Here is a 26,489-nt window from a genome sequence, read left to right as displayed (position 1 = left end):
TTCTGTATTTTCCTTCTGAGTGAATACGTTTTTGCCTTGGAAAATGTAACCTCACCATCATAATACAAAACATTAATGTTAAGAGACATTTTGTCTTTAAACTTAGCTGAATAATGAATGTGATTGAGGTAACTATCACAGTTCCCAAGGTCAGGGATTATCTTTCTATTCCTTGACTCTGGGATATTGTGCCAAGTAAATGAATTCATATAATAGAACAGACATGGAAGTGTTTTTCTCAAATGCTCTGTATGTATAACCCATTTCAAGTAAGTGTGGTAAGCCAAGATCTGAATATGTGAGCCAAAGACATAGATTATTCACATTACAAAAGGGCTCATTCTCATGAAACACAAGACCTGAAGTCCAGTTTTGTTTGTTTTTTAGTTTACTATAGGGCACATGTCTTTTCCAGAGAGAGAGAGAAATGGAAAGTGAGAAATTACTCCCAGGTGGGGATGGCCACACCCCTGTCCCTTCTTCTCCATTTGCTCTTCAGGATTTGGGGCACACAAACCCCAACTTGTCTTAAGTTTTTCTTTTAGCTCGTAAGGAAGCTGTCCCAAGTGCCTTATGGTAGGTAACAGACTTAGGGGAAAATTCCCATTTCTACTTAACTTTTAGCAATGTATTATCTTCTGGGATTCCTTTTAATAGAATAATTTTTTTTAAGAATTATTTAAGTTTTTTTTTTTTAATTCTATTTGTTATTATTTTTTTTTTTTAAATTTGACCAGAGAGAGAGAGAGAGAGAAGGGGAAATGGAGAAGGCAAACCGCCAAGTCAGGGACTCAAACTGCAGTCCGCCATGTGGGAATCCAGCACCTTTAACCAGCATGCCACCAGCTGGCTCTAGAATAATTTTTTTTTTTTTTAATTTGGGGAATGAATTTGAAGACAACATTTATTATCCCTGTATACTTAGAAAAAGTCACTTAGTGTCTCTAGAGAACCTTAATTTCCTTAGAAGAAAATATATTATTCTGGCGGGCGAGAAAATCGGAAGCATAGTGGTAAAAATGACAAATTATGAATTTATTGCCTTCTAGGGAACTATCTGATCTAAAGAGTTAGTCTGAATGAAGGTTTTGTGTTTACATCTCCCTTTTCTTTTCCTCCTATAGTACCATTTCCATCATGTAAAAATTGTTCTAACTGTATAGCCTCTTGAGAATCTTGAGGGAAAAAAGTCAAAGTACTTGCACCTGCAAATCCTAGCTAACGTTTGTTAAAGGCTAACTGTGTTCCCAGCACCATTCTAAGCAGTGTAATTACTTGGCTTATTTCACGTAGCCCATATAACTATGAAGTAGCGCACTATAGATGTCTCTGCTTTAGAAATGGGGACACCAAGCAAACCTGGGTTGAGTACCTGGCCCAGATCATGTAGATTAGTAAGCAGTGGCACTGATATTTGACCCCATGCAATCTGGCACTAAATCCTGTGCTCTACCACCATGTTTAAAGCCCAGCATCTGGCCAACACTTAGGTGATTTTTGTCATCCTAGATAAAATTGTGGGATAAGCCCAAATGACTGTGAGCCATCAGTAGTATATTTTGAATCACTGGACAGGAATCACACATACTGGTTTAGGATAACATTGTAGGATCTTAGAACCAGTAAAAAGCTGAACAGCTAACTCAGCTAGTTGGTTTCCAATCTGTTCACTAGCAAAAACTCCCATTCCATTCTGAGATAGGACCTAATAAAGCCTTGTGATCCTGAAGAGATGTGACTCAGGGAACCTCTTTCCGGTCTAGGTTTTAATTCTTTGAAGGAATTTTCATTGTGTGATAACATGGAAGTGGTGTCTCCATGACTATTTTTTTGGGTCTTTAAATACCTTGTTGTACCTATAATTATTATTTTCCCAAGAATGGAGCTGAAATTACTTCAAGATGAAAGAGCCATGGTGCTTGTGGGTGGGTATGCTACTCCGAACTTTAGAACTACAACAGAAATTAGAGGTTCACAAGGTAATTGCTGTGATTACAGTTTTCTTTTGGGCCCCAGACAGGAGCTCTTGAAACACAATATTCTACTAATTTTTTAAACGTACAGTTTGCAGGGTAACATGGAAATTACTGAGAGTGTGTACTATTTCTCCCTCATTTTCTATGAAAGTTAACGTATGGTAGGGGATTTTTTTTTTTTTTACATTGCCAAGGAGAAACAGGCATTGTATATATTATAAAACACTGTTAAAAGGCTTTTAAAAATTAAATACTAAAAAAACCTTGTAATATTATATAAGGAAATTTTTTTATTAAAATTTTTTTTTTATTGCCAGAGGACACATGTTCTTGCCAAAAGGCACGTGTGCTCGCCAGAGAGAAAGTTACCCCCTGGTGGGGTGTGGTCATGTGCAGTCGTTTTTCCTCCATTTCTTCGTCCAGTCAGGATTTGGGGGCATGCATGCCTATGTGCCTGGAGTGTATTTTTTTTTCACACTATCGGGGCCAGGATTCAAAACATAGTCTGCCATACGGGATCCCACTCCTAATGCACAGGACTCAATGGCTGTGCAATGGGGCTAGCCCAGGAAATCATGCTGAAAGAAAAATGTCCTAATCCTAACCGAGTAACAGCTTTTTAAACATCTCTCTAAACTTTGAATTTACATTATTAATCATACTTTCTGAACTATGGTATTTCATAATAATTGGGTGTATCTTATAAAAGAAGTTCAATACTTTCTTACTGTTGCATATGTAATGTTTAGTATCATAAGCCCTTCTATTTATGTTGCACTTTACCTTTTCATTGTTAGTTTTAAATTATTTCTTACTTGTTATGTAAAACTCTGCTAGTGATGATACAGAGCATTTGATAAGCGTCATGTTTTTTTCCATCAAAGAACTAATGGTAGTTGTTAGTAGTTGTTTTGATAGGAATTATCAGGAAAAGGATTATGGTGTCAGATGTAAGAGCAGATTTTTTTTTTTTTAATATATTTTGTGCTCTTCTTGGATTATGGTCATTTCTCTGAAGCGTCTCTATTTTATTCTCTCTCTCTCTTTCTCTCTCTTTTAAATACTCTTAAAAAGATTAAAAGTCATCTCGTTATTGTCTTGGAATTTTAAAATTAACAGTGGAATTGAAATTATTTGTATATGTTTGATATTTTCAGTTTCCTATGTTAATGTGTTTATCCCTGTGTTCTTCAGGATTTCTATAGAAGCAAAATAAAAATTCTATAAGCTAGTTACTGATTAAAGATGGTAACCTTTGTCAGTGGTCTCTGTTATAATTATTTTTCCCTCTTAGTTTCTGTGTCTGGGTTTTTGTCTGTTCTATAAAAATTGATTGTACTCCTTTATCTTTTTCCTGATGGTATCTGTTGTTGAGGTTAGGATAACCAGCAAACCTCTTCAGTATATTTTTCGAGGCCTAACTTCATCAGGTTTTTTTGTTTGTTTACATTCAGAGTTTCCTGTATTGGTGTCCCAACAAACATGGTTCTGTAGGTGCTCAAAAATAAAATATTCCAATCTTTATTAATTAATTAGGTTATTTTATTTGGGAATTCCTGAGTTAGAGCCTTTATAAATCTTTTAAAAAGTACCCCAGTCTTCAATGTACACCGAGTATCTGTAGGAGAGAGAGCCAGGTAACCTGTAGTATTTCGTATGAACATTTTTTTAATTTTAAATCCACCAGAAATGCTTTTCAGCCTCTCTCAGAAATAGTTTTCTACAAATCACAGCATGAAAATTTCTGCTTTAATTAATTTGGTTGCTTTTTAACCCTTTTTTTTTCATGAGAAACAATCCTTCTAGTTATCTTTATGCAAATGGGGATATCTAGCTGGGGATTCTTTGTTTTCTCTGCTAAATTAAATGTCTCCTGTTTAAAAAAAAAATTTACAATGTGCTGGTCTGTGGTCTTCAGTTCTAAGGTTTATTTGGTGAATAAACCAGACTGCTTCTAACAGAAACATAGAGGTCACCAATGGTTTGTAGCTCTTCACTCCCTTTGAACTTCTGTCCTCAGAGGCAGAGGAGATGAGCCCGCTGTGGGAATCTGGGTGCATGGCATAGTTGGGCATGATAAGAAGGATGGTTTCTAATTGGAGGGTAGTCAGACATGGCAGGGAAAACACCAACTTTAGAGTTAACCTTTCCAGGCTTTAAAGCCTGGTTTTGCCCTTACTTTCTGACTCATTTTCTTCACTTATAAAGAGACATTAATGTTTCTCTTAGAAGATTGATGGAGTCTTTGAATGTGAGTTTCAAGATGGACCAAAAATGTTTTGGAGAACAGGGGATGCAAACAAAAGGGACATAGAAATGACTGTAATTAGGATCTGAAACTAAAGCTATGGTTTATCCTTTTAATGGCATAGAAATCTTAAATGTGTGATCCTATCCTGGGGCCATTTCACTGTTGACATCAATTATTTTACTTTTTTGAAAATATAATTCTCATTTAAAGCAGAATTAAGCATGTCTAAAAAAGTTGAAGCCCCTAAGACTTGAAAATATTTGGTTTTCAGGAAATCAGAGCCAAAAGAAATTGCAGATTGGTCCAGTCTTCCATATTTTCAGAGCAGGAAGCTGGGCTCCAGGAGGTCTGAGGACCAGCCACATCTAGATGCCATGTGCCCCAGATACTGTGCACTGTGAACATCAGGATTACCTCTTCACACCTGGGCTTGGGGGTGGTGAAATCATGCTGGCTTTACAACTGGAAAAAGAAAAGAAATATGTATGTACTATCTTAAAATACCAAAATCTACTCTTCCCCAGTGATTGAAATCTCAGGGAAAAAGTTGTTATTACCTGGTAAGTGCTCTCAGATCATTAGGGCATAAAGAGGTTTTTGTTTTTTGGGGTTTTTTTGTTTGGTTTGGTTTGGTTTTCTCAGTGAGGAAAGGAAGAGGGCGTCAAAGAAAAGGTGATAAAACCCAGTCTTGAAGGCTGAGCATGAGTTTTGAGGTTGTTAAGAACATGGTAGAAAGAAGGCAGAAGATACAGTATTATTCAGAGAAGAGACTTTTAGTTACAACAGTGAGCGTCTCTGTAGTCGCAGGAGCCAAAAAGGGACCTGGTATTTTTGGGCACCATTCACTTGGAGTGTCAAGAATATAAAGCAAAAACTCAGAATGATGGACAGGTGGGTCGCAAGAGAGAGTCTTTGATTTGTTTGAGGTGAGACAGAGAAGGGCTTCACACATAAGCTATGTTTAGGGTTTCCATTTTATTCTAGGATTTATAGCCGGTGAGGTGGTCAGGTTTATGTTTTAGAAATTTATATTTTGGGGACACTGAACACTCTGCCTGGTTATGGAGAGAGCGAGTGGATATTGGAGGTGGGGAACAGGATGCTGGTCAAGGACCTGGCTGGGCATGAGCATGCCCTACAGTTTGTGAAATGCTGCAGAGAAGATTGGCAGCATTGCACGGCTGCTGGGCACAGAGGCTTCGACTAGAGTAATGTGACCTTGGTCTCCAGCTGGGTGTTATGATGCCATCTACTAAGACGTACTAGATGACTGTGGACGAGGAAGAGGAGGCTTGGAGGAGGCCTCAAGTCTGGGTGTGATCTCAGGAAATGGTTGAGCCACACCAGAAATACTTAAGAGAAGTCCTCGTTGTGTAATATCCAGCTTTTTGGCTTTCCCTTTCTAACTTTGCGCCTCTAGGTCCTTTCTCGGTACAACCACTAGAGTCATTTTCTCAAGGTCAGAACTAATCACATTGTCCTACACCAGTGCTCCATCTTTGACAAAGCATCGCATCTGGAGTAAACTCCTTGCTGTGGCCCCAGGCTCTGCCTTTATCCTTTGGTGGCCACTTGGTTCAGCCCCTGGCCTCTCCATACATATGCCTTCCCAGAAGGTTGGTGTACTTGGTTCCTGTCTGTCTCTCCTGCCTTGAAGAGAGAACTGCCCTGTCTTCACCAGGTATCTCCACAACTAGCTTAGACCTTGGCATCTGAAGTGGTGGATATGTGTGCATAGAGAAACCCGATCAAAGGATATTCCTGTCTGTCCCCTCATGTTCCTCAGCAAAGACGAAGCTCTTAGATGACCCCTCTCATGGGCCAGGGGTGGATCAGAAATCCCAGCAAGCAGAATTATCTCTCTTTGTAAAATAAACTCCTGTTTCTTTGCTGACCCTAATGATAAGCCCACCAGTTCTTTTCTTCTAGTTACTCTCAATGGTGTTTTTCAGTAAGTCACTAATATTTGACCAGCTCTAAGAGGTGTTCCCAAGCCCTTATATCTCCTTGTGTTGTTTAATAGTGTTAGGACTATTTTCTGTGTGTGGGTGCCCACGCCAGAAATCAGTTGTAGTGAAAATAAATGTCAAGGCCACAGTTCTCAGTTAGTGACGCTCGAGAAGGCTGCCGTTCTTCCCAGGGTGTGCCTACCGCTGAGCGGAAAGCCCCTCTGCTTCTGCTAACACCCACTGTGCCAGCAAGAGACTAGCGGATGGTCCCCACACAGTGGCTGATACCAGCTTCAGCCCGACCTGCCAGGGTGGCTGCACAACCCCAGCAAGCTCCAGGCTGCTCCTTCCCACTCTGCCCTTTGTCTCTTGCCCTCCGCTTTTACTGGGGATTCTTTAGAGACATCTCAATTCCTCTTCAGCAGCTTCACAGAAAGCTACCTGGCATGGGAGGGAAAGGTTTCTTTTGGTTGTGCATGTGTGTATTTTGCTTATGTGGGGCTTAAAATATATTTATCTATGTATTGATTGTGATTTTTGGACCACCAGATCCCAGACTCGAACCACAGTTGGCTATGTCGGAGTCCAGTGCCTCAACCATCTAGCTACCTGCCAACCCCAGGGAATGGTTTTGAAACTGTTTGGCCTGATTACTGATACCTGGGCTAAAGATTTTAAAAAGATCCTCATCCTCTGTACCCTACTGTGTCAAGTTGGAAGGGTGGAAAGCAGCAGAGTATGAATATTGGTTTGGGGGTCAGGTCAAGAAGACCTGGTTTTGAATCTTGGCTCCGTCTCTTGCTAGCTATGTGATCTAGGGCCATTTTAAGCTTCAGCTTCCTTACCTGTAGCTCATGGGTACCGGAAACTTCCTCAAAAGTTACAGTGAGTATTAAATAATATATAACATGTCATTTTTTATCATCATTATCAGTATGGGGGGAAAAGGGAGTCAAGAATATGCTAAGAATCTGAGGACCATTAGGGAAAATGAGGAGAAGCAGATTGGTGTGTGTGAGGAAGGCATTAGTACCATTAGTGTCAGAGAGGGTGACTGACCACAGTCACACAGCCAGAAAGTGGTAGCCAAGCAAGACAGATCTTCCTGGCCTCAAAGCATGTGTTCATAGCCACAGCATCACACTTCTTAAAGTGGCACCTGGCTCCAGTATCAGGCCCTGTTTCTTCCCAGAGGCAAGGACCAGACCCGTTAATTAGTAGTTGATTCTGAGAACATTGGTGATTACTTAGAACTGAACCTCTGCTGACAGCTCAGTGCCAGATCATGTGGGACCAGCAAGCGTTCTAGTGATTAGGCAGCATCAACCCAGCAGCGTCCCTTTGCCTGCATTAACATGTAGGACTTCTGTCAGGCTTCCTTTACAACCTCACTGTGGTTAATTGGGGGGAGAAGAGAGTGGATCCAGGTCCTAAAACCTTCACGAGGAAAAATAAAATGCCTTCACCATCTATATGTCATAGAAGGAGCTGTCTTTTAAAAGGGCAAGATGAGGCTTGGTAACCTTTGTAGCCACGATAAGTCCCAGAGAGATTAGAAAGTGCATATGTCTACATATGTGACTCAAGCGAAACATACATGTGCTGTATTTACCTTAGTTAAGTTAGTGCCTCCTGGCAGTAATTGCAATAAACACTAAGGTTTTTTTGGAGAGGTTTTTTTTTATTTTATTTATTTATTTATTTATTTTGCTATAGGGCGGTGTTTTAGGGCACATGTGCTTGCCAGAAAGACAAGAGACAGAAAGCAAGAAATCACACTCCACGGGGGATGGCCACATTGCAATCCCTTCTCCTCTATTCTCCTCTCAGGATCTTGGGCACACACGCATATGTGCCGGGCATGAGTTTCAGCCACCAAGTCTGGGACTCCAACCATGGTCAACTACATGGGAGTCCAGCAACATAGCCATTATGCCAACTGCTGGTCCCAACACTAAGGTTTTAAGACAGGTAGCACATGAGAACACTGAGTTGTCAGGAAAGTCGTGACACATTTTTGCATAGAAAAATGTACTAAAGTACATCATGCCATCCCCGACAACCTAATTCCACGGGGGATGGCCACATTGCAATCCCTTCTCCTCTATTCTCCTCTCAGGATCTTGGGCACACACGCATATGTGCCGGGCATGAGTTTCAGCCACCAAGTCTGGGACTCCAACCATGGTCAACTACATGGGAGTCCAGCAACATAGCCATTATGCCAACTGCTGGTCCCAACACTAAGGTTTTAAGACAGGTAGCACATGAGAACACTGAGTTGTCAGGAAAGTCGTGACACATTTTTGCATAGAAAAATGTACTAAAGTACATCATGCCATCCCCGACAACCTAATAAATAGCAGAATGAGTGAGGGTCTGCTCTGTTCCCAACTTCTTTAGTTCTGTTGCTTCTAATTTGGTGGTAGATTCATTTCACAGATATTTGTGAGCCCTACTCTGGGCTTAGCATAGTTCCTGCCCTCAAAATACCCACCTGATTGGTACTTTATGCCTACACAGGAAAGTGGACTTTTGTGAGTTATAATTCTATACAGCATTTTTTCTTTGGCATGGCAAGTTGATATCTTGGTGGTATTTTCTTGCAAAGAATAAATCTTTTAATCTTCCAAGAGGTATCCCTGGGGTGGTACAATGGATCTTGGCCACAGACCTGAACTGTGAAGTAACTTGTCAGATGGGGCCCAAACCCTAGCAAGGTTAGCATCTGGGCATCTCTGCTGTGAGTAAAATCCCACCTTTGCAGCCATTCAGCTCTAGATTCTAGAGACACTTCTCACAGTCTAAAACAGCTTAAAACCTTTATTTGTGGATGACGTATCAACTTTCCATTTTTTGTCTGCGTTATGCAAATAAAATTTTATTTTGGGTTGATCATTTTCCCTTGCCTACCAGCCTGATTCATCTCATATTCATCTCGAAACTAACAAATGATAACATCTTTACCTCTTCTTTTCATATGCGCTGCTGTCGCCCTGTCCCTCTTCCCCTGCAGGCAGGTATTCTGCGCTGCTGCTTCCTGGTCGAACCATCTGGTACTGCCGGTGTTCTGTAGCTGCCACACCAGATGATCCTTAGCACCCCAGGCTCCCCTCCTCAGGCTGAGAGTGAAGAAGGTGCACTTCCAGCTTCTGCTTCTGTTCGGCTTCTTCCTATCTAGACTTGTCTTTGCTGTTTTTCTCCTCCTTCCTCGTTCCAAGAAGAGCATTCGTTTGCCATGATTGTTCTCTCTGAGATTGCAGGCACTGAGGGCAGAGATGACCTGGAACAATGCCTAGCACACAGCGGGCACTCTTAGTGTCAGTCCCATCTTCTCTTCTGTCATCCTTCCCTCTTCTTTTCATTACCCCTGGACTCCCTGTGCAACTGACTTTGCTATTTAAAATATTTGCCCTCCAGACAGACTCTTGGATCATCAGGAAAGTCCTGACTTTCCCAACAACCTGATACATTTCATCCAGTTTTCATATCTTTTTTGCCTAACCCATCGCAGTACCTGGTAACTGTTTGTTGGGTGAATGAATGCATAGAACGACCATTCTTGTCAGGGGGAAATGACGAGAACTGTGTCAGACAAGTTGAATTTTACTTCTACTTGTGGCTACTGCCCTCAACCTCTCAGGTGAGGGGAAATAGTCTTGTCTTTTGCAGGATTCATTATATCCACATGGTCACTTTGGATTCTTTAGTTTTGAGTAGTCAAGGGGGTCTGGGACCATCTCTTCACTAGTATGGGAAGGGGTAAGAGAGGCTCCCTCTCTCCATAATGGTCTCAGGCCACTCTTCTCCTGAAACTACTTGCAGATGTCTCAGAAGATAAATACTTATTTTTTTCATCATCCATTTATTTGCATCTTCATAGTCACTCATGTTGTACAGGTGCTTCAGTTAGTCTAATACCATGCTGCATGTTGGGGCCCTTTCATTCTGGATTGGAAGGTTATGAGAGGACAATCTTCATATCCTTGATTCAGCCCTCCAGCTAGGTCATCAACTAATACGAGTCTCTAAAAGTAGTTTATCAGGTATTTACGGAACATCTGCTGTTAATGTGCTTGCCGTGTTGTCAAGGCTGGTGACATTGCTGTGAACATAATCGATCTTCTCCTTGAGACATTAGAGTCTAGTGGGGAAAAGATTGCAAGCTTCAGAGCACACCAGTAGGTCACTTCAGAGGGCGTTAGTGTTCCACGGGAAGTAAAAGAGTCATGATGGATACTGAGTGGAAGACAGAGAAATCTTTCAAGGACATGACATTTGAGTCGAATGCTGAGAAAGAGAAAGTGCAGGCCTAGCCCCTTTAGATTTGCAGGAAGAGTATCTTGAGGAAATTATTTCAGCAGAGGTGTCAGCAACTGCAAAAGCTGAGTTCAGGCAAGTTTCATGGGGTTAAAACTATAGATATGACCGGAACTTAGCGAGCAGTGCAGAGTGTAGGAATACGGGGCAGAGGGCTGGTCACAGGGCCGCATGGGTGGCAGTGAGGACCTGCGTTTTATCCAAGGACAGCGAACCCATTCATCCTTTCTCCCTTGCTTGTGTATGTGTTTGTGTGTGCGCATGCATGTCATCCTTCCATTCAAGTCAGCCAACTCTTACGAAACACCTTCAATGTGGAGAAAGAAACAAATGAGTATTGTTCTTACAGAGTTTCTGGCTGACAAAGTAGGGAAAAGAGACACAGGTACCTAAACACTTAAAATACGAAGAGCGGAATGACATAGAAGTACGAACAAAGCCCCAGGCTAGTAAGAATTTCTATTTTATGGATAACTTCCTTCATCAGTCATATCAAAAGCAGTGCCATGCCCTTTATTCCAGTAAAAAGTTCTGTTTGTTTTTGTTGTGGTGACCAAATTGAGCATGCCTGGCGCACTGCTAGATGGATAAGTGAGTGGGTGATGTACAGTACAAACCCAAATTGGGGCTTGACCCCTTATCCAGTGGGTCAGGGCTGTGCTTTAGGACCCAGATCCCACATGGCTGATCATGGTTCAAATCCTGGCTGTGGGAACTTAAAAAACACTCCAGAGACGTATGCACATGCTTGTGAAAATTCTAATGGGAATATATAGCAGAGGAAAAGGATTGTGGCATGACCATGCCTCATAGTAGGGTGCTTTCCCTTGCTGGCAAGGACCACCTACTGCTAATAAAACAAATAAGTTTGTTGATCCTCAGACCAAATACATGTATGGCTTGCCTCCCCTTTTTTGAGATAATGCACATTTTTCATTGTCATTCTTTCTTAGACCTTTTCTACAGCTTTCTTGTTGACCGCATCGTTCTCCTGTCTGAACTCATGCTTTTACATTGTAATTATACACTTAAACGTTGCAGCCTCTGAGGTCTTACAGTGGGTAAATAACTTACTGATTTGGTTGTGAGGGTCCTTGGAAACTTATATCACTGATCCTAAGGAACTTGATGGGAATGTTAGCATACACACATTGCACCACAATCCCCTTCTTCCACCCAAGGTAGCAGGATTGCCCAAAAAGCTGAGAGGTGAAGTGAGCAAGGTCTGAACCAACATTAGGCCAAAACAATATCCCTTTTGCTTTTCCTATTAGACAGATAACACATGTAAGAACATTTGCAGGGGTTGGACAGGTGGCACAACAGTAAAACGTGACACCACGAGGCTGACACACATGGGAAGGTTCCAAGATCTCATCTGGAGATGTCCCTGAGTATGCTGGGCAAGTGCCCAGGATCTGGGACTAGCTGAAGCTGGGGGTGGATCATGGCATCGAGATCCTGTTAGGGGTGCTTTTGGTCTCTCTCAGAAAATGCAAATGGATAAACTTTTTAAGAAGAATATTTGCTTAAGATGATTATGGGACAAATGCAGCTATTAAAATGCATTTTTAAAATGCCCTCTTTGAATGCATTGAAAGCAATAAAATGGAAATACTGAGTTTTCTCAAGTGAGTTAAAAAAAGAAATTCTGTTCATTGAAGAAATCACTTCAGTATAGGAGTTGATATCTCAGACGTTTTGCTGTCAGCACTTCAAGTGTTTCAGGAATCTCTCTCTTGGACTCAGCTTCCAGAGCAATGATTGTGGTTTTGTAGCAGCTGCTCTCTGCAGGCCCTATGTTAGCCCTGGTAGGTACAGGAATACACTGAATGCTCGGAGTGTGGCTGGGAGGTAGATTCTCTCTTCCTTGGCATATCTCTAGGAAACTCTGCTGCTAATTGTCATACACCTTTAGAAATCCAAAGACTAGTGCTTATTTTTTAAAATAAAATCTGCCAAAATCTTTCAAGAACAACTTTTCCTACTTGAGTATATTGAAAAGAAAGTGCTTAGTAATTCTAAAAGAGAAAATTATAATGGATAACGACAGCAGTATTACCACTGCTCATTTAACATAAATGTATTATATATTAGTTTGTCAAGAAAGTCATGGCACATTTTTGTATAGAAAACTTTTCCCACAGTCCAGTGTAGAACTGTTTAGGTTTTTGTCACAGAGGATGTGCACTTGCTGGAGAGAGACAGAGAGAAGGAAAGTGAGAAATCACCCCCTGAGGGTGGGGTAATGGCCACACCTCAACCCCTTCTGTATTCTCCTCTCAAGATTTTGGGCAGGGACTAGCAGTTGATGTAATGGCTATGTCACTGGACTCCCATGTAGTTGACCGCGGTTCGCGTCCCGTGGCTTAAACTCATGCCGGGCACGTATGCATGTGTGCCCAAGATCCTGAGAGGAGAATGGAGGAGAAGGGATTGTGGCATGGCCATCCCCCCTGGGGGGTGATTACGCGCTTTCTGTCTCTCTGTCTGTCTGGTGAGCGCATGCACCCTATGGCAAAAACCTCTCCAAAAAAAAGATTTTGGGGCATACATGCACTTGCACCCAGCATGATTTTCAGACCTCTAGGTTTGCTATTCATACTGTGGTCGACCCTGTAGGAGTCCAGCACCTTAATCACCACACCACCTGCTGGCCCATAAGTGTTATATTTTAATAGAATATTTTTAAAGAAAGTTGCCAGAATAACTATTAAAGTACAAAACTCACTTAGAATATTCAAGTTCTGTCCTTCCTGTTTAAACATTACTCTTAGCACTACAGGGTCATACCCATTATGCATGTATGCTGTGTATACATTAAACATATTTAACATTTGAACTTTATTCAAAACCTGAGAAGAGTTACAGAGGATCCTGGTTTTTTTTGTTTGTTTGTTTTGTTTTTTTCTTTTTTTGGAGAGGTTTTTGCTATAGGGCGGGTGCGCTCGCCAGACAGACAGAGAGACAGAAAGACAGAAAGCAAGAAATCACCCCCCAGGAGGGATGGCAACGCCGCAATCCCTTCTCCTCCATTCTCCTCTTGGGATCCTGGGCACGCACGCACACATGCCCGGCATGAGTTTAAGCCACCAGATCCAGAACTCGAACCGCGGTCGACTACGTGGGAGTCCAGCGACATAGCCATTATGCTAACTGCTGGTCCCAGAGGGTCTTGTTTTTTAATGCAGAACTTAACTTTATTCAGCTATTCTCAAGGCTAGTCTTATGTTGTAGATGTTCCCATTTTGTGGAGTTAATTATACTAAAGAGCCCATTTGTGCATTTTTCTCATCATTTATTGCTTCATATCATAGGATTTTATGAGACCACCAACAGGGTTGCAACACCATCTACTAGACAATGGGAAATAGAATTCAGCCATGGAAGGGTTATACAAGGCCTCTGTCATCACAGAAAGTTCATTCTCTTACTGGAGGGAGATAAATATTATACCTTAAACTTACATAAATCATGGGCAAGATCACTTTAGGGAGTGGCCTTACTATGGGAAAAACAGAATGAAGTGTATGTGAGAGTAGCCCCTGGGTGGGCCAAGGATACGTATTGGGTTGTCTGAAAAGTCATGACGTTTTCCTATGCAAAAATGCATCATGACTTTCCTGACACCCCAATACACAGCTTTAAATTTCCATAGAAGATTTCTTGGAGAAGGAGGTTTTAAATCTGAGCCTGTGTAAGAAGCAGAAACTAGACATCTGAAGAAATTGGGAGAGATTTCCAGGGAGAGGGATCGGCTAGTGCAGATGCCCCGAGCGGAGGCCAGGCGTGGTGAGATTTGTGTACACATCTGAGAACGTCTATGGTAACACTTGTGACAGATACTGCTCGGCCTGGAGGGGTATGAAAGGTCCTGTGTCCCACCCCACTCAGATTCAAGGAACTTTTCATCCCGTGTCCACTTTCTGTCATCTTTCTGAACCCCTCCGGTTGCTGGCTCAGACAGAATGCTTGTGCTGTGTGCTTTCCGCAGTCTCTGATTTACAGCAGCTTGTGTCTTCTGCATGCCTAGAATTCAAATGACCAAACTTGGTAAGACTGTGCGTCGAATAAAAGAGGAAAAAGTCTCCACATGAAGGTTGAAAGTACTCCCCTAGATTAACATTCCTACTGTTCAGTTGTGTAGAGACACCGAGGTTACTGTATTGCAAAATTTTAGACAGGTAAGATGATTAGAAATGAGCATATTCTCCTGTATTCATTTATTGGCTTATTCCTTCTCTCCTCCTCCACTGTTTTGAGTTATTCGACCTCGGGTGCATACTTAGAAATGTAAGCGCGTGTTTTATCAGACTTTTAATGGTTTGAGAGAGAATTTTATTGCCCGTGTTATCTGCCATTTTTCTCTTAGCCCTTATTTAATTTTACATATATGGCATTTCAGAGGAATTCAGTGCAGGTGTTACCTGGCAGTTAGGGAATGGAATGCCGTAGCATGTGTACACACGTGTCATTTCTAGAAGGAGCCTTGTTTGATCGAAGGATGATATCTCCTAGCTCTCTGAAACACAGGGCCTTTAAATGTGCATTTTACTTGACTTTTTGCCCCTGGCCAAACACTAGCACTTAAAGAAACGTGTCACCCCTTCACTTACCTGAGACTGTCACTGTCAAATGAGGATGCTGATGAGACCTTTAGAAGCAGGTGCGTGGACTTGACCTCCCGTGAGTTCATAGACTGTTGGTAAAACATTCAACATAAAATCTGAGACTTTAATCCCCCTGCTCCCCCGATCTTCCCAAAAGGGGTAGGTAGGTGGTCTCATAAAATATTATGGGTGAGATTTTTCCACACCCCTTTGCTCATTTGTAGTCCTTCACTCCAGGTGTGCACAGAATTAAGGCCTAGTCACTCATTTCTCTTTGAGGAGACCCATTCTTGTGTGATTATTACTCCCCAAAGCTGAACTGATGGGTTATTTGATTCCAGAAGCTTGTCTTTGTTTCTTGAAAAATACTTCAGAAATGGTAAGAAACCAGGAAACTTGGACATCCCTTCCTACAATGCATAGGCGGCGTGGTTGGTTGAAAAGCTATTTTTTCTTATGTGGTACGGGACATTTGGCAAGCTGTCTTACTTCTCTAAAGCCCAGGGTTTTTTTCATCAAAACAAATGGTGTGCTTTCTTTTTTGTGTGCACTCGGTATATATAGACAATGGTGGTTATTAATATTATTTTTTTTGTTTTGACCATAGGGCACATGCAGTTGCTGGAGAGGAGAGAGACAGAGAGAGGGAAAGTGAGGAATCACTGCCCCTTCCCCCCGAGGAGGATGGCCACACCACAGTCCCTTACGTCCGTTCTCTCAGAATTTTGGGCATGCACACACACACACTCACCTGGAGTAATTTTTCAAGCTGCTGGGTGATTTGCTCAAACTGTGGTCAGCCATCTGGGAATCCTGCACCATAAGCAGCACACTCCCTGCTGGCCCCCAGTGTGCTGAATTTCAACAACCTAAACATAATTGTATATGCAGCACCTGACTGAGAATCAACATCAGCAGTTCCCTAGAAGCCCCCTCCTTGTAGCACAAGTAGGTCGATGTAGATGTATTGATTCATCATCTAAGAAATCATTTAAAAGCATTACTAAAAGGCCAGCTGGTAGCATGGTGGTTAAGGCACCCGAATCCCACATGGCCAACTGTGTGGCTCAAGTCCTAGATCCGGCAGCTTGATAAACATGCCAGACGTGTATGTGTGTGTGCCCCAGATCCCAAAAGGAGGGAGAAATGAAAAAGGGATTGGGTGGGATCATCTTCCAGGGGCTGTTTTCTCACCTCCCTCCTCTTGTCTCCCTCCTTCCAAAACATGTACCCTCTGGCAAATTAAAAAAAAAAAAAAAAAAAAACAGGGCTAGAATCATGGTAGCATTTTCCGTACTGTGTTATTTTAGTAAACAGATTTGTAAAATACAGTTGCCATATGTCATAGTTAGTTTTTGTTTTGTTTTTTTCTTAACTGAATGAAATCGTGAAATTTAAAAGCACTTACTGTACCCCCCCTTACATGTTTATTTCTGGCTGAAATTACCAGTAGGTAGGCAGACGTGTTTTGTTCCCTGGGTATCAGGCCTTACTGCCTTTCTTACCAGATTATAAATTCATGAGAGAAAGAAATAATTCTTAGAATTTCTTAGATGCCGTCTGTGTATACTTTATCTTGACGATGGACTGACTCCCAGGTTATCATGCACATAGCACTGAGCTTTGTGGGATGACTGCATTTATCCTGAAAACACGGCTACTGGATCTCAGGCACTTCCTGTCTCCAAAATGATTCTTTTTAATTTTTTTAAAGAATTATTTAACTTTATTTATTTTATCTGCTTATTTAATTTGGCGAGAGAGAGAGAAAGAGAAAGTGAGAAAGCAAGCTACCAGGTCCGGGACTCGAACTGTGGTCACCCATGTGGGAATCCAGCGCCCTTAACCACCACACCACTTGCCAGCCCCCTCTTTTTTTTTTTCATAAATATGTCGATTTTTCTCTTGCTTTGGTGCTCAGCTAAACAAATGCAGTATGCAATAGTTATTTATTTTTAATTTACCAGCATTTTTAACATCTTTTTTCTCTATTTTTTCCTTTTAGGCTCTAGACCAAGATAGAACAGCCCTGCAGAAAGTGAAGAAGTCTGTAAAAGCAATATATAATTCTGGTCAAGGTAAGCACTAAAGTAAATAATACGAATTATAAATATCATCCACAGAGTTTTCTCTGTTTTTGTGAGATGTGAAATTTGTGAAGACTTGATACACATAGAAAAGTAAGTAGAACAAAGTAATTCAGTTTTGCATTTTTCTCCCTCCTGTCTCTGTCAGCCCAAACTGACTTGTGTTTCAAAACTGGAAAAAAAGACAAAACATTCATTGCAATGGGTTTTATACATTGAAGAACTGAATAGAATTACATGTAACTTTGTCACAAGTGGCACGTTTAAAATCTCTGCGTGTGTGCATTTGGTCAGCGTGTGATACAGTAGCCTCAGTAATCATGTGACAGTCCTTCTCAGTGCACCTGTACACACTGGACAGTCAGTACGAAAGTCACAGGTGAAAGAGAAGGGGAAGGGTTAAATTCAGGCCTTGCCGGACCTGCCACCTACCTGAGGGTATGTAAGATAACCTGTGTAACGAAATATTTTAGCTTTAGCCCAGTGACTTTATCAACTTGGAGACAAAAGTATGTTGTTAGTGAAAAGAAGAAACAAAGCCAATTAAGGAAGACAAAGGGTCACTATAAGAAGGGGTCAGGCTGCAGCACTGCTGGGAAAGAAACATCGACTGAGTCTGGAGGTCTCTGAGTCACATCTTTGGTTGCGGGTATGGTAGCATCAGCTCACCTAGAAATTAGTTGTCTGTAACTTAACAGAAAACTGGGAGTGGAAGGCAACAGACTAGAATGTGAAGAGCAGGCCTTTGAAGTTGGACAATGTGGGATTTTGTCCTTGTGAAACCAGGCAAATTAGCAAGGTGACCGTGAGCTGATCACTTCCCTTTCTTGAACTTCCATTTTTCTCACCTATAAAATGGGGATGGTGGTATTATTTTAGAGTGGGAATGGGATTTAGAGAGCTAATATCTATAAAACACCTACCAGGCCATGGGAATTCAGTAACTTCTCGTTCCTCTTAATTTTATTACCGTAAAATTATAGAGGTAAAAGGGACGTGAACAAGGCAAAACTCAGTCCTCAGATCCTTTATGGCCCTTCCCCCTTGTCAGAGCTGGGAATCGCTAGCTAAATAAATTGGAAACCTAATAGTCTCGTGTCTTCTTTGAAACCCCCTAGGCTTTGAGACATTATATAATGCTCTCTGTTAACATTTTGCACCCTAGTGCCTTGATACACTACGAAATTTTTTTATATCCAATAAAATGTTAACTTCTAATTAGGTAGATAAATAATAGTTGTCTACTGAGTGAACAGATGTTTTATATCTTGCCCTAGATTGCACACCGAGCTTCAGAAAGTTCATGGAAAGTATATATATTATGAAAAAAACTATACATAGATTTCAATTTTTTTTTACACCAAAATACATTTATGCTTCGGTTTAATACCACAATAAACTCATACTTCACTAGCTTTCCGAAGTCCCTCAAATACCTCATTTAGAACTTCTTTCACTCCATTTTGATCAAGTCCTACAATGTGGTAGACCCCTTATAGATACTAGTTCTTCAGGGAGGTGAGTGGGTGAAGAGCTAGGAGTGGTCCACAGGGCAGGGGATTCTGAAGTGTGGATATTGTCCTGTTACTTCATTTTGCTGCCAGTTACATAGTTAAGTTCACTTTTGATTCATCAAGTGTTACACTTAAGATATATACATTTTTGTAGGTATACAGGACAATGTGCCCAAAAAAGAAAACAAACAACCAAAAAGACATCTACTTTAAATGTATGTACAAGGAGGTTCATTGCATCCTTGATTGCGATTTGGAAAAGCAGAAAATGATATTTGTTAAAAAAACAATAGCATATCTGGGACCAGCAGTTGACATAATGGCTATGTCATTGGACTCCCATGTAGAACCACAGTTCAAGTTCTGGACCCTTGTGCGTGTGCTTGTGTGCCCAAGATCCCAAGAGGAGAATGGAGGAGAAGGGATTGCAGCATGGCCATCCCCCTGGGGAGTGATTCCTCACTTTCTGTCTCTCTGTCTCTCTCTGTCTTTCTGGAGAGCGCATGTGCCCTATAGCAAAAAAACTCTAAAAAAAAAAGAAAGAAAGAAAAAAGAAACGATAACATATCTGTATAATAGAACACAGTATATCTTTTAAAAAGAAGCTCAAATAGCGAAGGTCTGAGTTTGAATCCGAGCTTTGTCAACTAAATTGCTTAACTTTCCGAAATCTTAAATTTTCTCGCCATAAAATTAGAAAGTAGTAGCTAATTTACCAGGTATTTTATGGACAAAATAAGAAAGCATTTAAGGCCCCTGATACACTGCCTGCCACATAGTAGGTCACTAAAAAATGGTACAATAATGGGGGAAAATATGGCTATTAATAGACTAGCGGCATGTGCGTCTTCTCTTTTTTAATTAATTATAAAGAGCTTAGTGAGCCATTATCCGCCCCAGGAATCTCTGTGCATCTCCGGGATGTAATGGTGCCTGGTTGAGCTTCTCATCTGTGAGCCTCAGAGCACAGACTTGCTTCACAGCTCTGAGGTACCTCCATATTTACTGTCCTGGGGGCTCCATATGATGCTTTCTCTTATAATTGCTCTTGCTCAAAATTGATTTTTGTCCTTTGACCATAATGACCACTTTGCCTGGCAGCTCCCATAAAGGCTTTTAAACTTTGGGATGTACTTCATGTCATTTCAGAGTTTCCTTGGTCACTACTGCCCTGGATATGACAGGAGGAAGAGACTGTCCCTGCACGGGTGTCAGGAGAATGTAAGGGATGTTTGGAGAGTTGGGGGCCACTTTCTCCACTAGGCTATAGTCTCCTTTGGATGGAGGCCACATCTCACTGAGCTTTGGATCCTGGGAGCCTAGGGTAGGGGCTCACCTCTTTGCTCCCCACCACATCTATACTATCTATTAAAATAGTGACTGTGGGGTTTTTCTATTTAATTAAAATCAAATAAAATTTAAAATTTAGTTCCTCAGTTGCCACATTTTGAGGGTCCAGAAGCTACTACCTATAGCCGATGGCTGCCCTCCTGGCAGTGCAGATGTGGAACATCTCCGTCACTGTGGAAGGTGTTCTCAGCAGTGCTGCTGTAGGAGGACATGCATCCCGCTGTATCGTGATTGCCGACCACCCGTCTTCTCCTTGACCACTGAGGCTCTCACCATTGGCTATTCATTAACATCACCAGAAAAACTCCTAAAAACAAAATGAGACAGCCTCAAATCCACACCCCTAGAATTGTTCCAGAATAGGGCCCAAGTGTTGGGACTAAAACACAATTACTCCCCAAGTGATTCTCCCTTGCTGGAATTGAGAACCGCGGTACTGGCCTCTGATCTCCTTGATGAGAGCTCGTTCCATGTCTTCCATCTTTGTGTTTTGTGTATTTGTCAACATAACCCATTAGTTTGTTTAAACAGATATTTACTAAGCAACATTATGGGCTACTCTCCTGGGTGTTGGATGTGTGCAGCAAATGAGACAGTGTCTGCCTTCTTGAATTCTACAGTGAGAGAAAGATTACAGAGATCATCGAACTGGTTTATAATTAGAAACTATAATAGAAACTACAGTAAGGTAAACCTTACAGGGTACAAAGAGGAAAGTAAGATGGATCTGAGGTAGTGTGAGGAGGGTGCTCCTCTTGGAGGAAATTGCATTCAGTGGGAGTTTATTCTGTACTTGGCTAAGCCGAGCAAGCCTACGGGGTTAGTACCGTTATCCCCATTTTTAGGTGATGAGATGGAAGGTTGGAGAGACTTGTCTGTCAGTCAGAAAATAATGGGAAGAGAGCCCAGCTGGCCCCAGTTTTTCTGTTTATCGCTGGTCATTTCTTGTCCACTGTCTTGGCGGGGGTTCAACAAGTCTTGAATGAATCACTGCATGTTGGGTGGATGGGATGTTCCCTGTGGAAGCTTTCTGAGAATGACAGTTAAATTTCACTAATCATGAACACCCATGTATAAGTTCATCACATGTAAACTCCCACCTGTGCGACCCATGGACTGATTCAGTGGTTCCTGGAGGAACCACAGTAGGAGGAACCATGTTTATAACTTGGAAATGTGGGATCAGCTCAGAGCCTTCAGGGCTCCTTCCAGGCCACTGGGACCTACTTAGATTCCTGCAGTAACAAATGAGCACAGTAAAGCAAGGTTTTGGGTCAGCTTGTGTGGGCAGCACTATGACATTTGATTCTTATAAAATAGTTGGATGAGTAAGACACTGGTACTGCATATCTCTCCATGATACATGCTCAGTGGAATCCATGCTCTTCCCGTCCAAGGGCACTTGGCCTCGGCCAAAGAAGCCACAAGAGGCTGAACTTTGGTATTTGTTTCCCAATGTGTTTTCACAATATTCTTGTTTTCTCACAGTGCTTAAGTGACACAAAACCCATGTGATGTTCTTTCAAGATTTAAGAAGCAACTTTTATATTTCTGGTTTGAGATGACGAACCACCTACCTTCCCAAAGTGATTCGAAAGACGACTGAAAAGAGTCTTGCTCTTAAACTGTGTTATCGTTATCCATAGGCTTTTATCGGTATTAATTAGTAAACAGTGTAATCATGGAAAATTTTTTTGAAAAATCAAATCATCTCTGCGCAAGCCCCGTAGTTTGAAAATTGCCTTGGGGATTTTTTTCTCACTTCTTTGCTGTATATGAGGACATTTTCTGTAAACTGCTTGGATCAAGGGAAAATGCACCAAACTCTTCTGTTTGAGTTTTGAAATCTTAGTTACTAATCTATGAAATACATTGTTTCATGTTTACCTTAGTGGTTCTTCCCTTTTTTTCCTTCTCTCCCTCCCCCTACTTTGTATCAATGTATGTTTTTCATTTTGTTTTGTTTCAGTGATAGCATGTGAGCCTAAGTGAGAGAGAGAAAGAAGCCACCTCAGCAGGGTCTCATCCTGCTGCAGTTCGTTTTCCCCAGCCCCCTCACTCTTCAGTACCCGAGGCTCTGGGGAGAGCACCTGATGTATTTTCAGGCCAGCCCAGGAGGCTGAGCCTGTGGTCAGCCCTGTGGCTTCCAGCACTGCATTCAGTATGCTGCAGACTATGCCACCTTTGTCGGGGGCTCATCCATGTTTAAAGTAGCTGGGAGTGGGGCCAGCAGGTGGCGTGGTGGTTAGGGAGCTGGACTCCACATGGCCTACTGCAGTTTGAGTCCTAGACCTGGTGACCTGCTCGCTCGCTCTCTCTCTCTCTCTTTCTTGTGAATATACGTACCCTATAGCAAATTTAAGGAAAAAAAATACTAAATGAACTTGAATAATAACTTTTAAAACCCCTTTAAAAATAGCTAGTAGTTTATTGAGCACTGTGGGATGTTTTTTAAACATAATTTGGTATTTTGTTTCTTTTCAAAGATACTGCCTTATTTACCTTCCCCTTAAAAGTGCACCAGATTGAGTCATTTTTTTACTAATGAGTAGAATGTAATAGCAATGATGACATGTGATTTCCAAGGCCAATTCATGAAAGAGGTAGCTTCCACCTGGTCCTCTCTCCCCTCTCATCTCAGTCATTTTCCTCAGAGGAAAGGAGTCACCATGTGGGACACTCAGGCAGCCCTGGCTGACTGGAGAGAGATGCCGGGCAGTGTAGTCACACAGAGCTCGCGCCTGTAGGACTCTGTCTGCCCTTGCAAGCATGGACCCATATAGGCACTGCTCAGCCAGGTGTGGCTCCTGAGAAAGAACTTACTGCCTCCTGGACACTGTTGTTAAAAACACTGTACTCCTATAGTGGAACAACCACATGGTCACAGGGAGCATGGGTATGCTGTGTTTGTTGTCTTACTGAATGAGTTATGTTGGAAACATTAACCTTTTTTAACAGATATGACCCAGACATACACACATACTTGTACACTTTTCCCTGGGAGTGAAAATCCAAGATATTCCTGCTATTAGTTCTTTCCCCTGTTGAAGTGTGTGTGTACACGCGTACATACTCAACCTAAAAAGGAAGGCTGAGTCAAAATAAGTAAAGCAATGGAGTTTAATCGGGCCAGGGTTAGGACGATTGCTGAGGGACTACCATATCCAAGTCACCCTAAACAGCACATGTCGAGACCTGAGATTGCAGGGTGACTTTAAAGGGACAGGTTGCAGCCCAGAGGGGAGAGTAGCGAAACTTGCACAGCGAGATCGGCTACGTACTGCAGTGAGGGGGAACAGGATGATCTCTTGGTCACTGGGAGTCACTTTGCTTAATTTTGAGCTAAGAGTGCAGACAGTCTCACACGCTGCTGTAACAGGCGTTTTGGAGGTTTTAACTAATACACGGGACTGTGGAAGGTAACAGCGGAATGTATTTGGGTAGTGACGTTCCTGAAACAAAAGGTCCAGTCAGACTAGGTGGTCAGACTAGGTAGCATCAGGCACCGTGTTAAGTGCATGTTCTGAAGAAAGCCACAAGATGCGCCTGAGTTTTATCTCCTCACAGTGCTGACTCAGGTGGACTAGACTCTCCTGTTTTCCGAAACTGATCTGTTTGAGGGCTTTCTGGCTTCCTGGAAGTTTCTGTTTGATGGCAGCTTAGCATTAAGGCTCTGTTTTGCTCTGATTTGTTGGGACAAGCGACTTACACAAGTTTTATTTAACATATACATTTATTTCTGCCCAAATCAAAATGTGTATTTTATTATTATGTTGTGGCTTCCTTAGAATTTATGCCAAGATTATTTGGAATAAATGTAAGCTTATTCATAACACGTGGTACCCTCTAGAAACCTTGTTAGTAGGAAAGTTAGGGTTTAAATCCTTTAATTTTTGTGAAGAAAAAATGACAGTGGTATGTAATTTGATTACAAGCATATGATGTTGAAGTCTTATTTCCAAAATACAGCTAGATTGTTATAAATGATTTCATGGGTTTTTCACTGAAGGAAAGAAAGTAATTAGGTTTCTCATTACCTTCCCTTTTTTTCCTTATTCTTTTTCAGTTAGAATTAAGCAGTGAGTAGTTTTATAAAAGAGTGTTGTGTTTTTGTTTTTGTTTTCTGAGAGGTTTTTTGCTATAGGGTGCTTATACTCGGCGGAAAGACAGAGAGAGACAGATAGAAAGTGAGAAATCACCCCCCAGGGGATGACCACACCACAGTCCCTTCTCCTCCATTCTCCTCTCAGGATCTTGGGCACGCACACATGCACCTAGCGTGAGTTTAAGCCACCGGGTCCAGGACTTGAACTGCGATCGACTACATGGTAATCCAGTGACATAGCCGTTACGCCAACTGTTAGTCCCAAACGTTTGTATTTTTAAAGCAAAATTTATGTGTAGCATTCTCTCCAGATTTTTATTTTGTTGTTTTTGTTTTGTTTTGTTGTTTTTTAAGAGAGTTTTTTGCTGTAGGGCTTATGTGCTTGCTGGAGAGAGACAGAGAGACAGAAAGTGAGAAATCACCTCCTAAAAGGGCATAGTCACACTGCAATCCCTCCTGCATTCTCCTCTCCAGATTTAGGGCATGCATGCACATGCTCCTGGCATGAGTTTTAAGCCACTGGGTCCGAGACTCAAACCATGGTAGACTACCTGGAAGTCCATCAACATACCCATTATGCCATCTGCTGGTCTCTTGTTAATTAATCTATTTTAAGGAATAAATCTAAAAGTTTGAAGACAAAGCATTGAATTTTTTAGTAGATAGGAAGCAAATACTTTTACAGCCATCCAACTTCCTCCTGAAACTTGAAGATTTAGAATGGTAGGTTGTAACTAAAGTTAGTAATTAAGCTCAATGTTTTACAGCGATGTTAGGTAATGCTAATTTCAATCCTGTGGTTTTCAGCGGGAAGAAAAATTTTCTTAATAGGGGTAGATAAGACGTGAAATAGTTTAGGATTTTAGTGGAAAGGCATGGGAGAATAAAATATCAAAAGGCATATGAAAAGTAATGTTCTGTGTTTAGGAAATTGTACTTCTTTTTGCTCTTTGCCAGGTTTCTGGCTAGTAACCAGATTTCTAAAAAAATCTTTTGGAATTAAAGTATGATTACCAGTAAAAAATACTGACAGTAGCACCAAGAAAAATTCTTAAGTTCCCAAGAAGTTGAAGGACTTTAGATAGAAATGCCACGTGGCGGTTATATTTCAGCAAAGTCTAACCAAATCTCTTTGGCCCTTCCAGGCATTTTGGATTCTGGTTGTGGTGGAGGGGTACATTATTACTCCTTAGGAAGTGAAAACAAATTGAAATAATGAGTTCCTTCAGAATGGACAACGGGAGGGGTTTTGCAGAAGTGTGCATCCTTATCCAGGAGCGTATTACTCAAGTTATATGGGGATAAAATTGGAGGGATTCAAAAGAATGCCTTTAGAAAATCGAAGTCTTTTTCTAGAATAATCTTAAAATGCCAGTTTTTTTAGGAAGTTCCAATGTTTGGATTCTTGCCATTGGCTCAGGTGTGGTTCCACATGAAATCAGAAGCGGTTCACAGTGTGTGTGCATACTATGTGTGTATGCGCACTGTGTGTGTGCACTTCCACCGTTTTTCTGGTCATGGAAAAAGTGCTCTCATATTTATTTAAAATGAGCTCATTTGTATAATATGTGCTTGTGTCTCATGGGAGTATATATAAATATAAATTAACTCACTTTAAATTTGTGAGCCCTCATTTTACAGCCAGTAGTTTGAGTTATTTTTAAAGATGAATGACAAAAATACTCTGTTAAAAAAGAATATACATGTTTCTCTGCCTTCATGGTACTGCTTTGGAAAAAATAATAAATAATAGCTACCAAATGAGTAACTGCTGTGTGCCAGATAAAGTCCATCGTGGCTTTCAGTCCTTCCTGTGGAATATCAGATTACATAAAGGTCAGATGAATGATTCTTACCCTTATCTTTAAGAACTGCCTTTTGACCTTGAACCGACCTTCCATAACAGAGCCAAGAGTCTGCTTCATGCCTATACCATGCTGTGTTTTATTCCACATTGCATTGTGACCATTCTCTTACGTACTTGGTCTTATCAAACTGGGATTATGTTTTTCCTGTGAAACGATGTTGCACTTACTGTAGCAGAGTCTCTTGAAGAACAGCAGGTGGCTGGTTTCATTTCTGTGTGTAATATTTTCCCAGGTTTTGCTAAAGTGCTCCCTCCTTCACATGGGCTGTGTTAAACAGGTGAAGTACAACCTGAGAAGCAAATCCATCCCAGTATTCATGTAAGACACCTTCAGAAGGCACCCTTCCCTGCAATAACTCTAGAAAGAGGCTGTGTGTGTTGAATTCCACTTGCGGTTTGCATGTGGGCATGAATTTTTAAAGTGTCTGTTTCTAGGACTGGAGAGACCTTTAGCCAGAAA

General features: G+C 41.4%; 1 protein-coding gene across 1 annotated transcript in view; it reads left to right on the top strand.

Annotated features, from left to right (window-relative positions):
• ASAP1 (ArfGAP with SH3 domain, ankyrin repeat and PH domain 1) overlaps nt 1-26,489 on the top strand; it is a 359,138-nt gene that overhangs the window by 164,296 nt on the left and 168,353 nt on the right. The window contains exon 3 of the mRNA XM_027775016.1: nt 17,112-17,184. Coding sequence (XP_027630817.1) covers nt 17,112-17,184 — 73 coding nt within the window. The remainder of the gene's footprint in view (nt 1-17,111; nt 17,185-26,489) is intronic.

Source organism: Tupaia chinensis, unplaced genomic scaffold, assembly GCF_000334495.1.
Source record: "Tupaia chinensis unplaced genomic scaffold, TupChi_1.0 Scaffold000513_1, whole genome shotgun sequence".
Classification (NCBI taxonomy): Eukaryota; Metazoa; Chordata; class Mammalia; order Scandentia; family Tupaiidae; genus Tupaia; species Tupaia belangeri.
The sequence above is the reverse complement of the archived record's forward strand: the minus strand, read 5'-3'. Positions and strand labels throughout refer to the sequence as shown.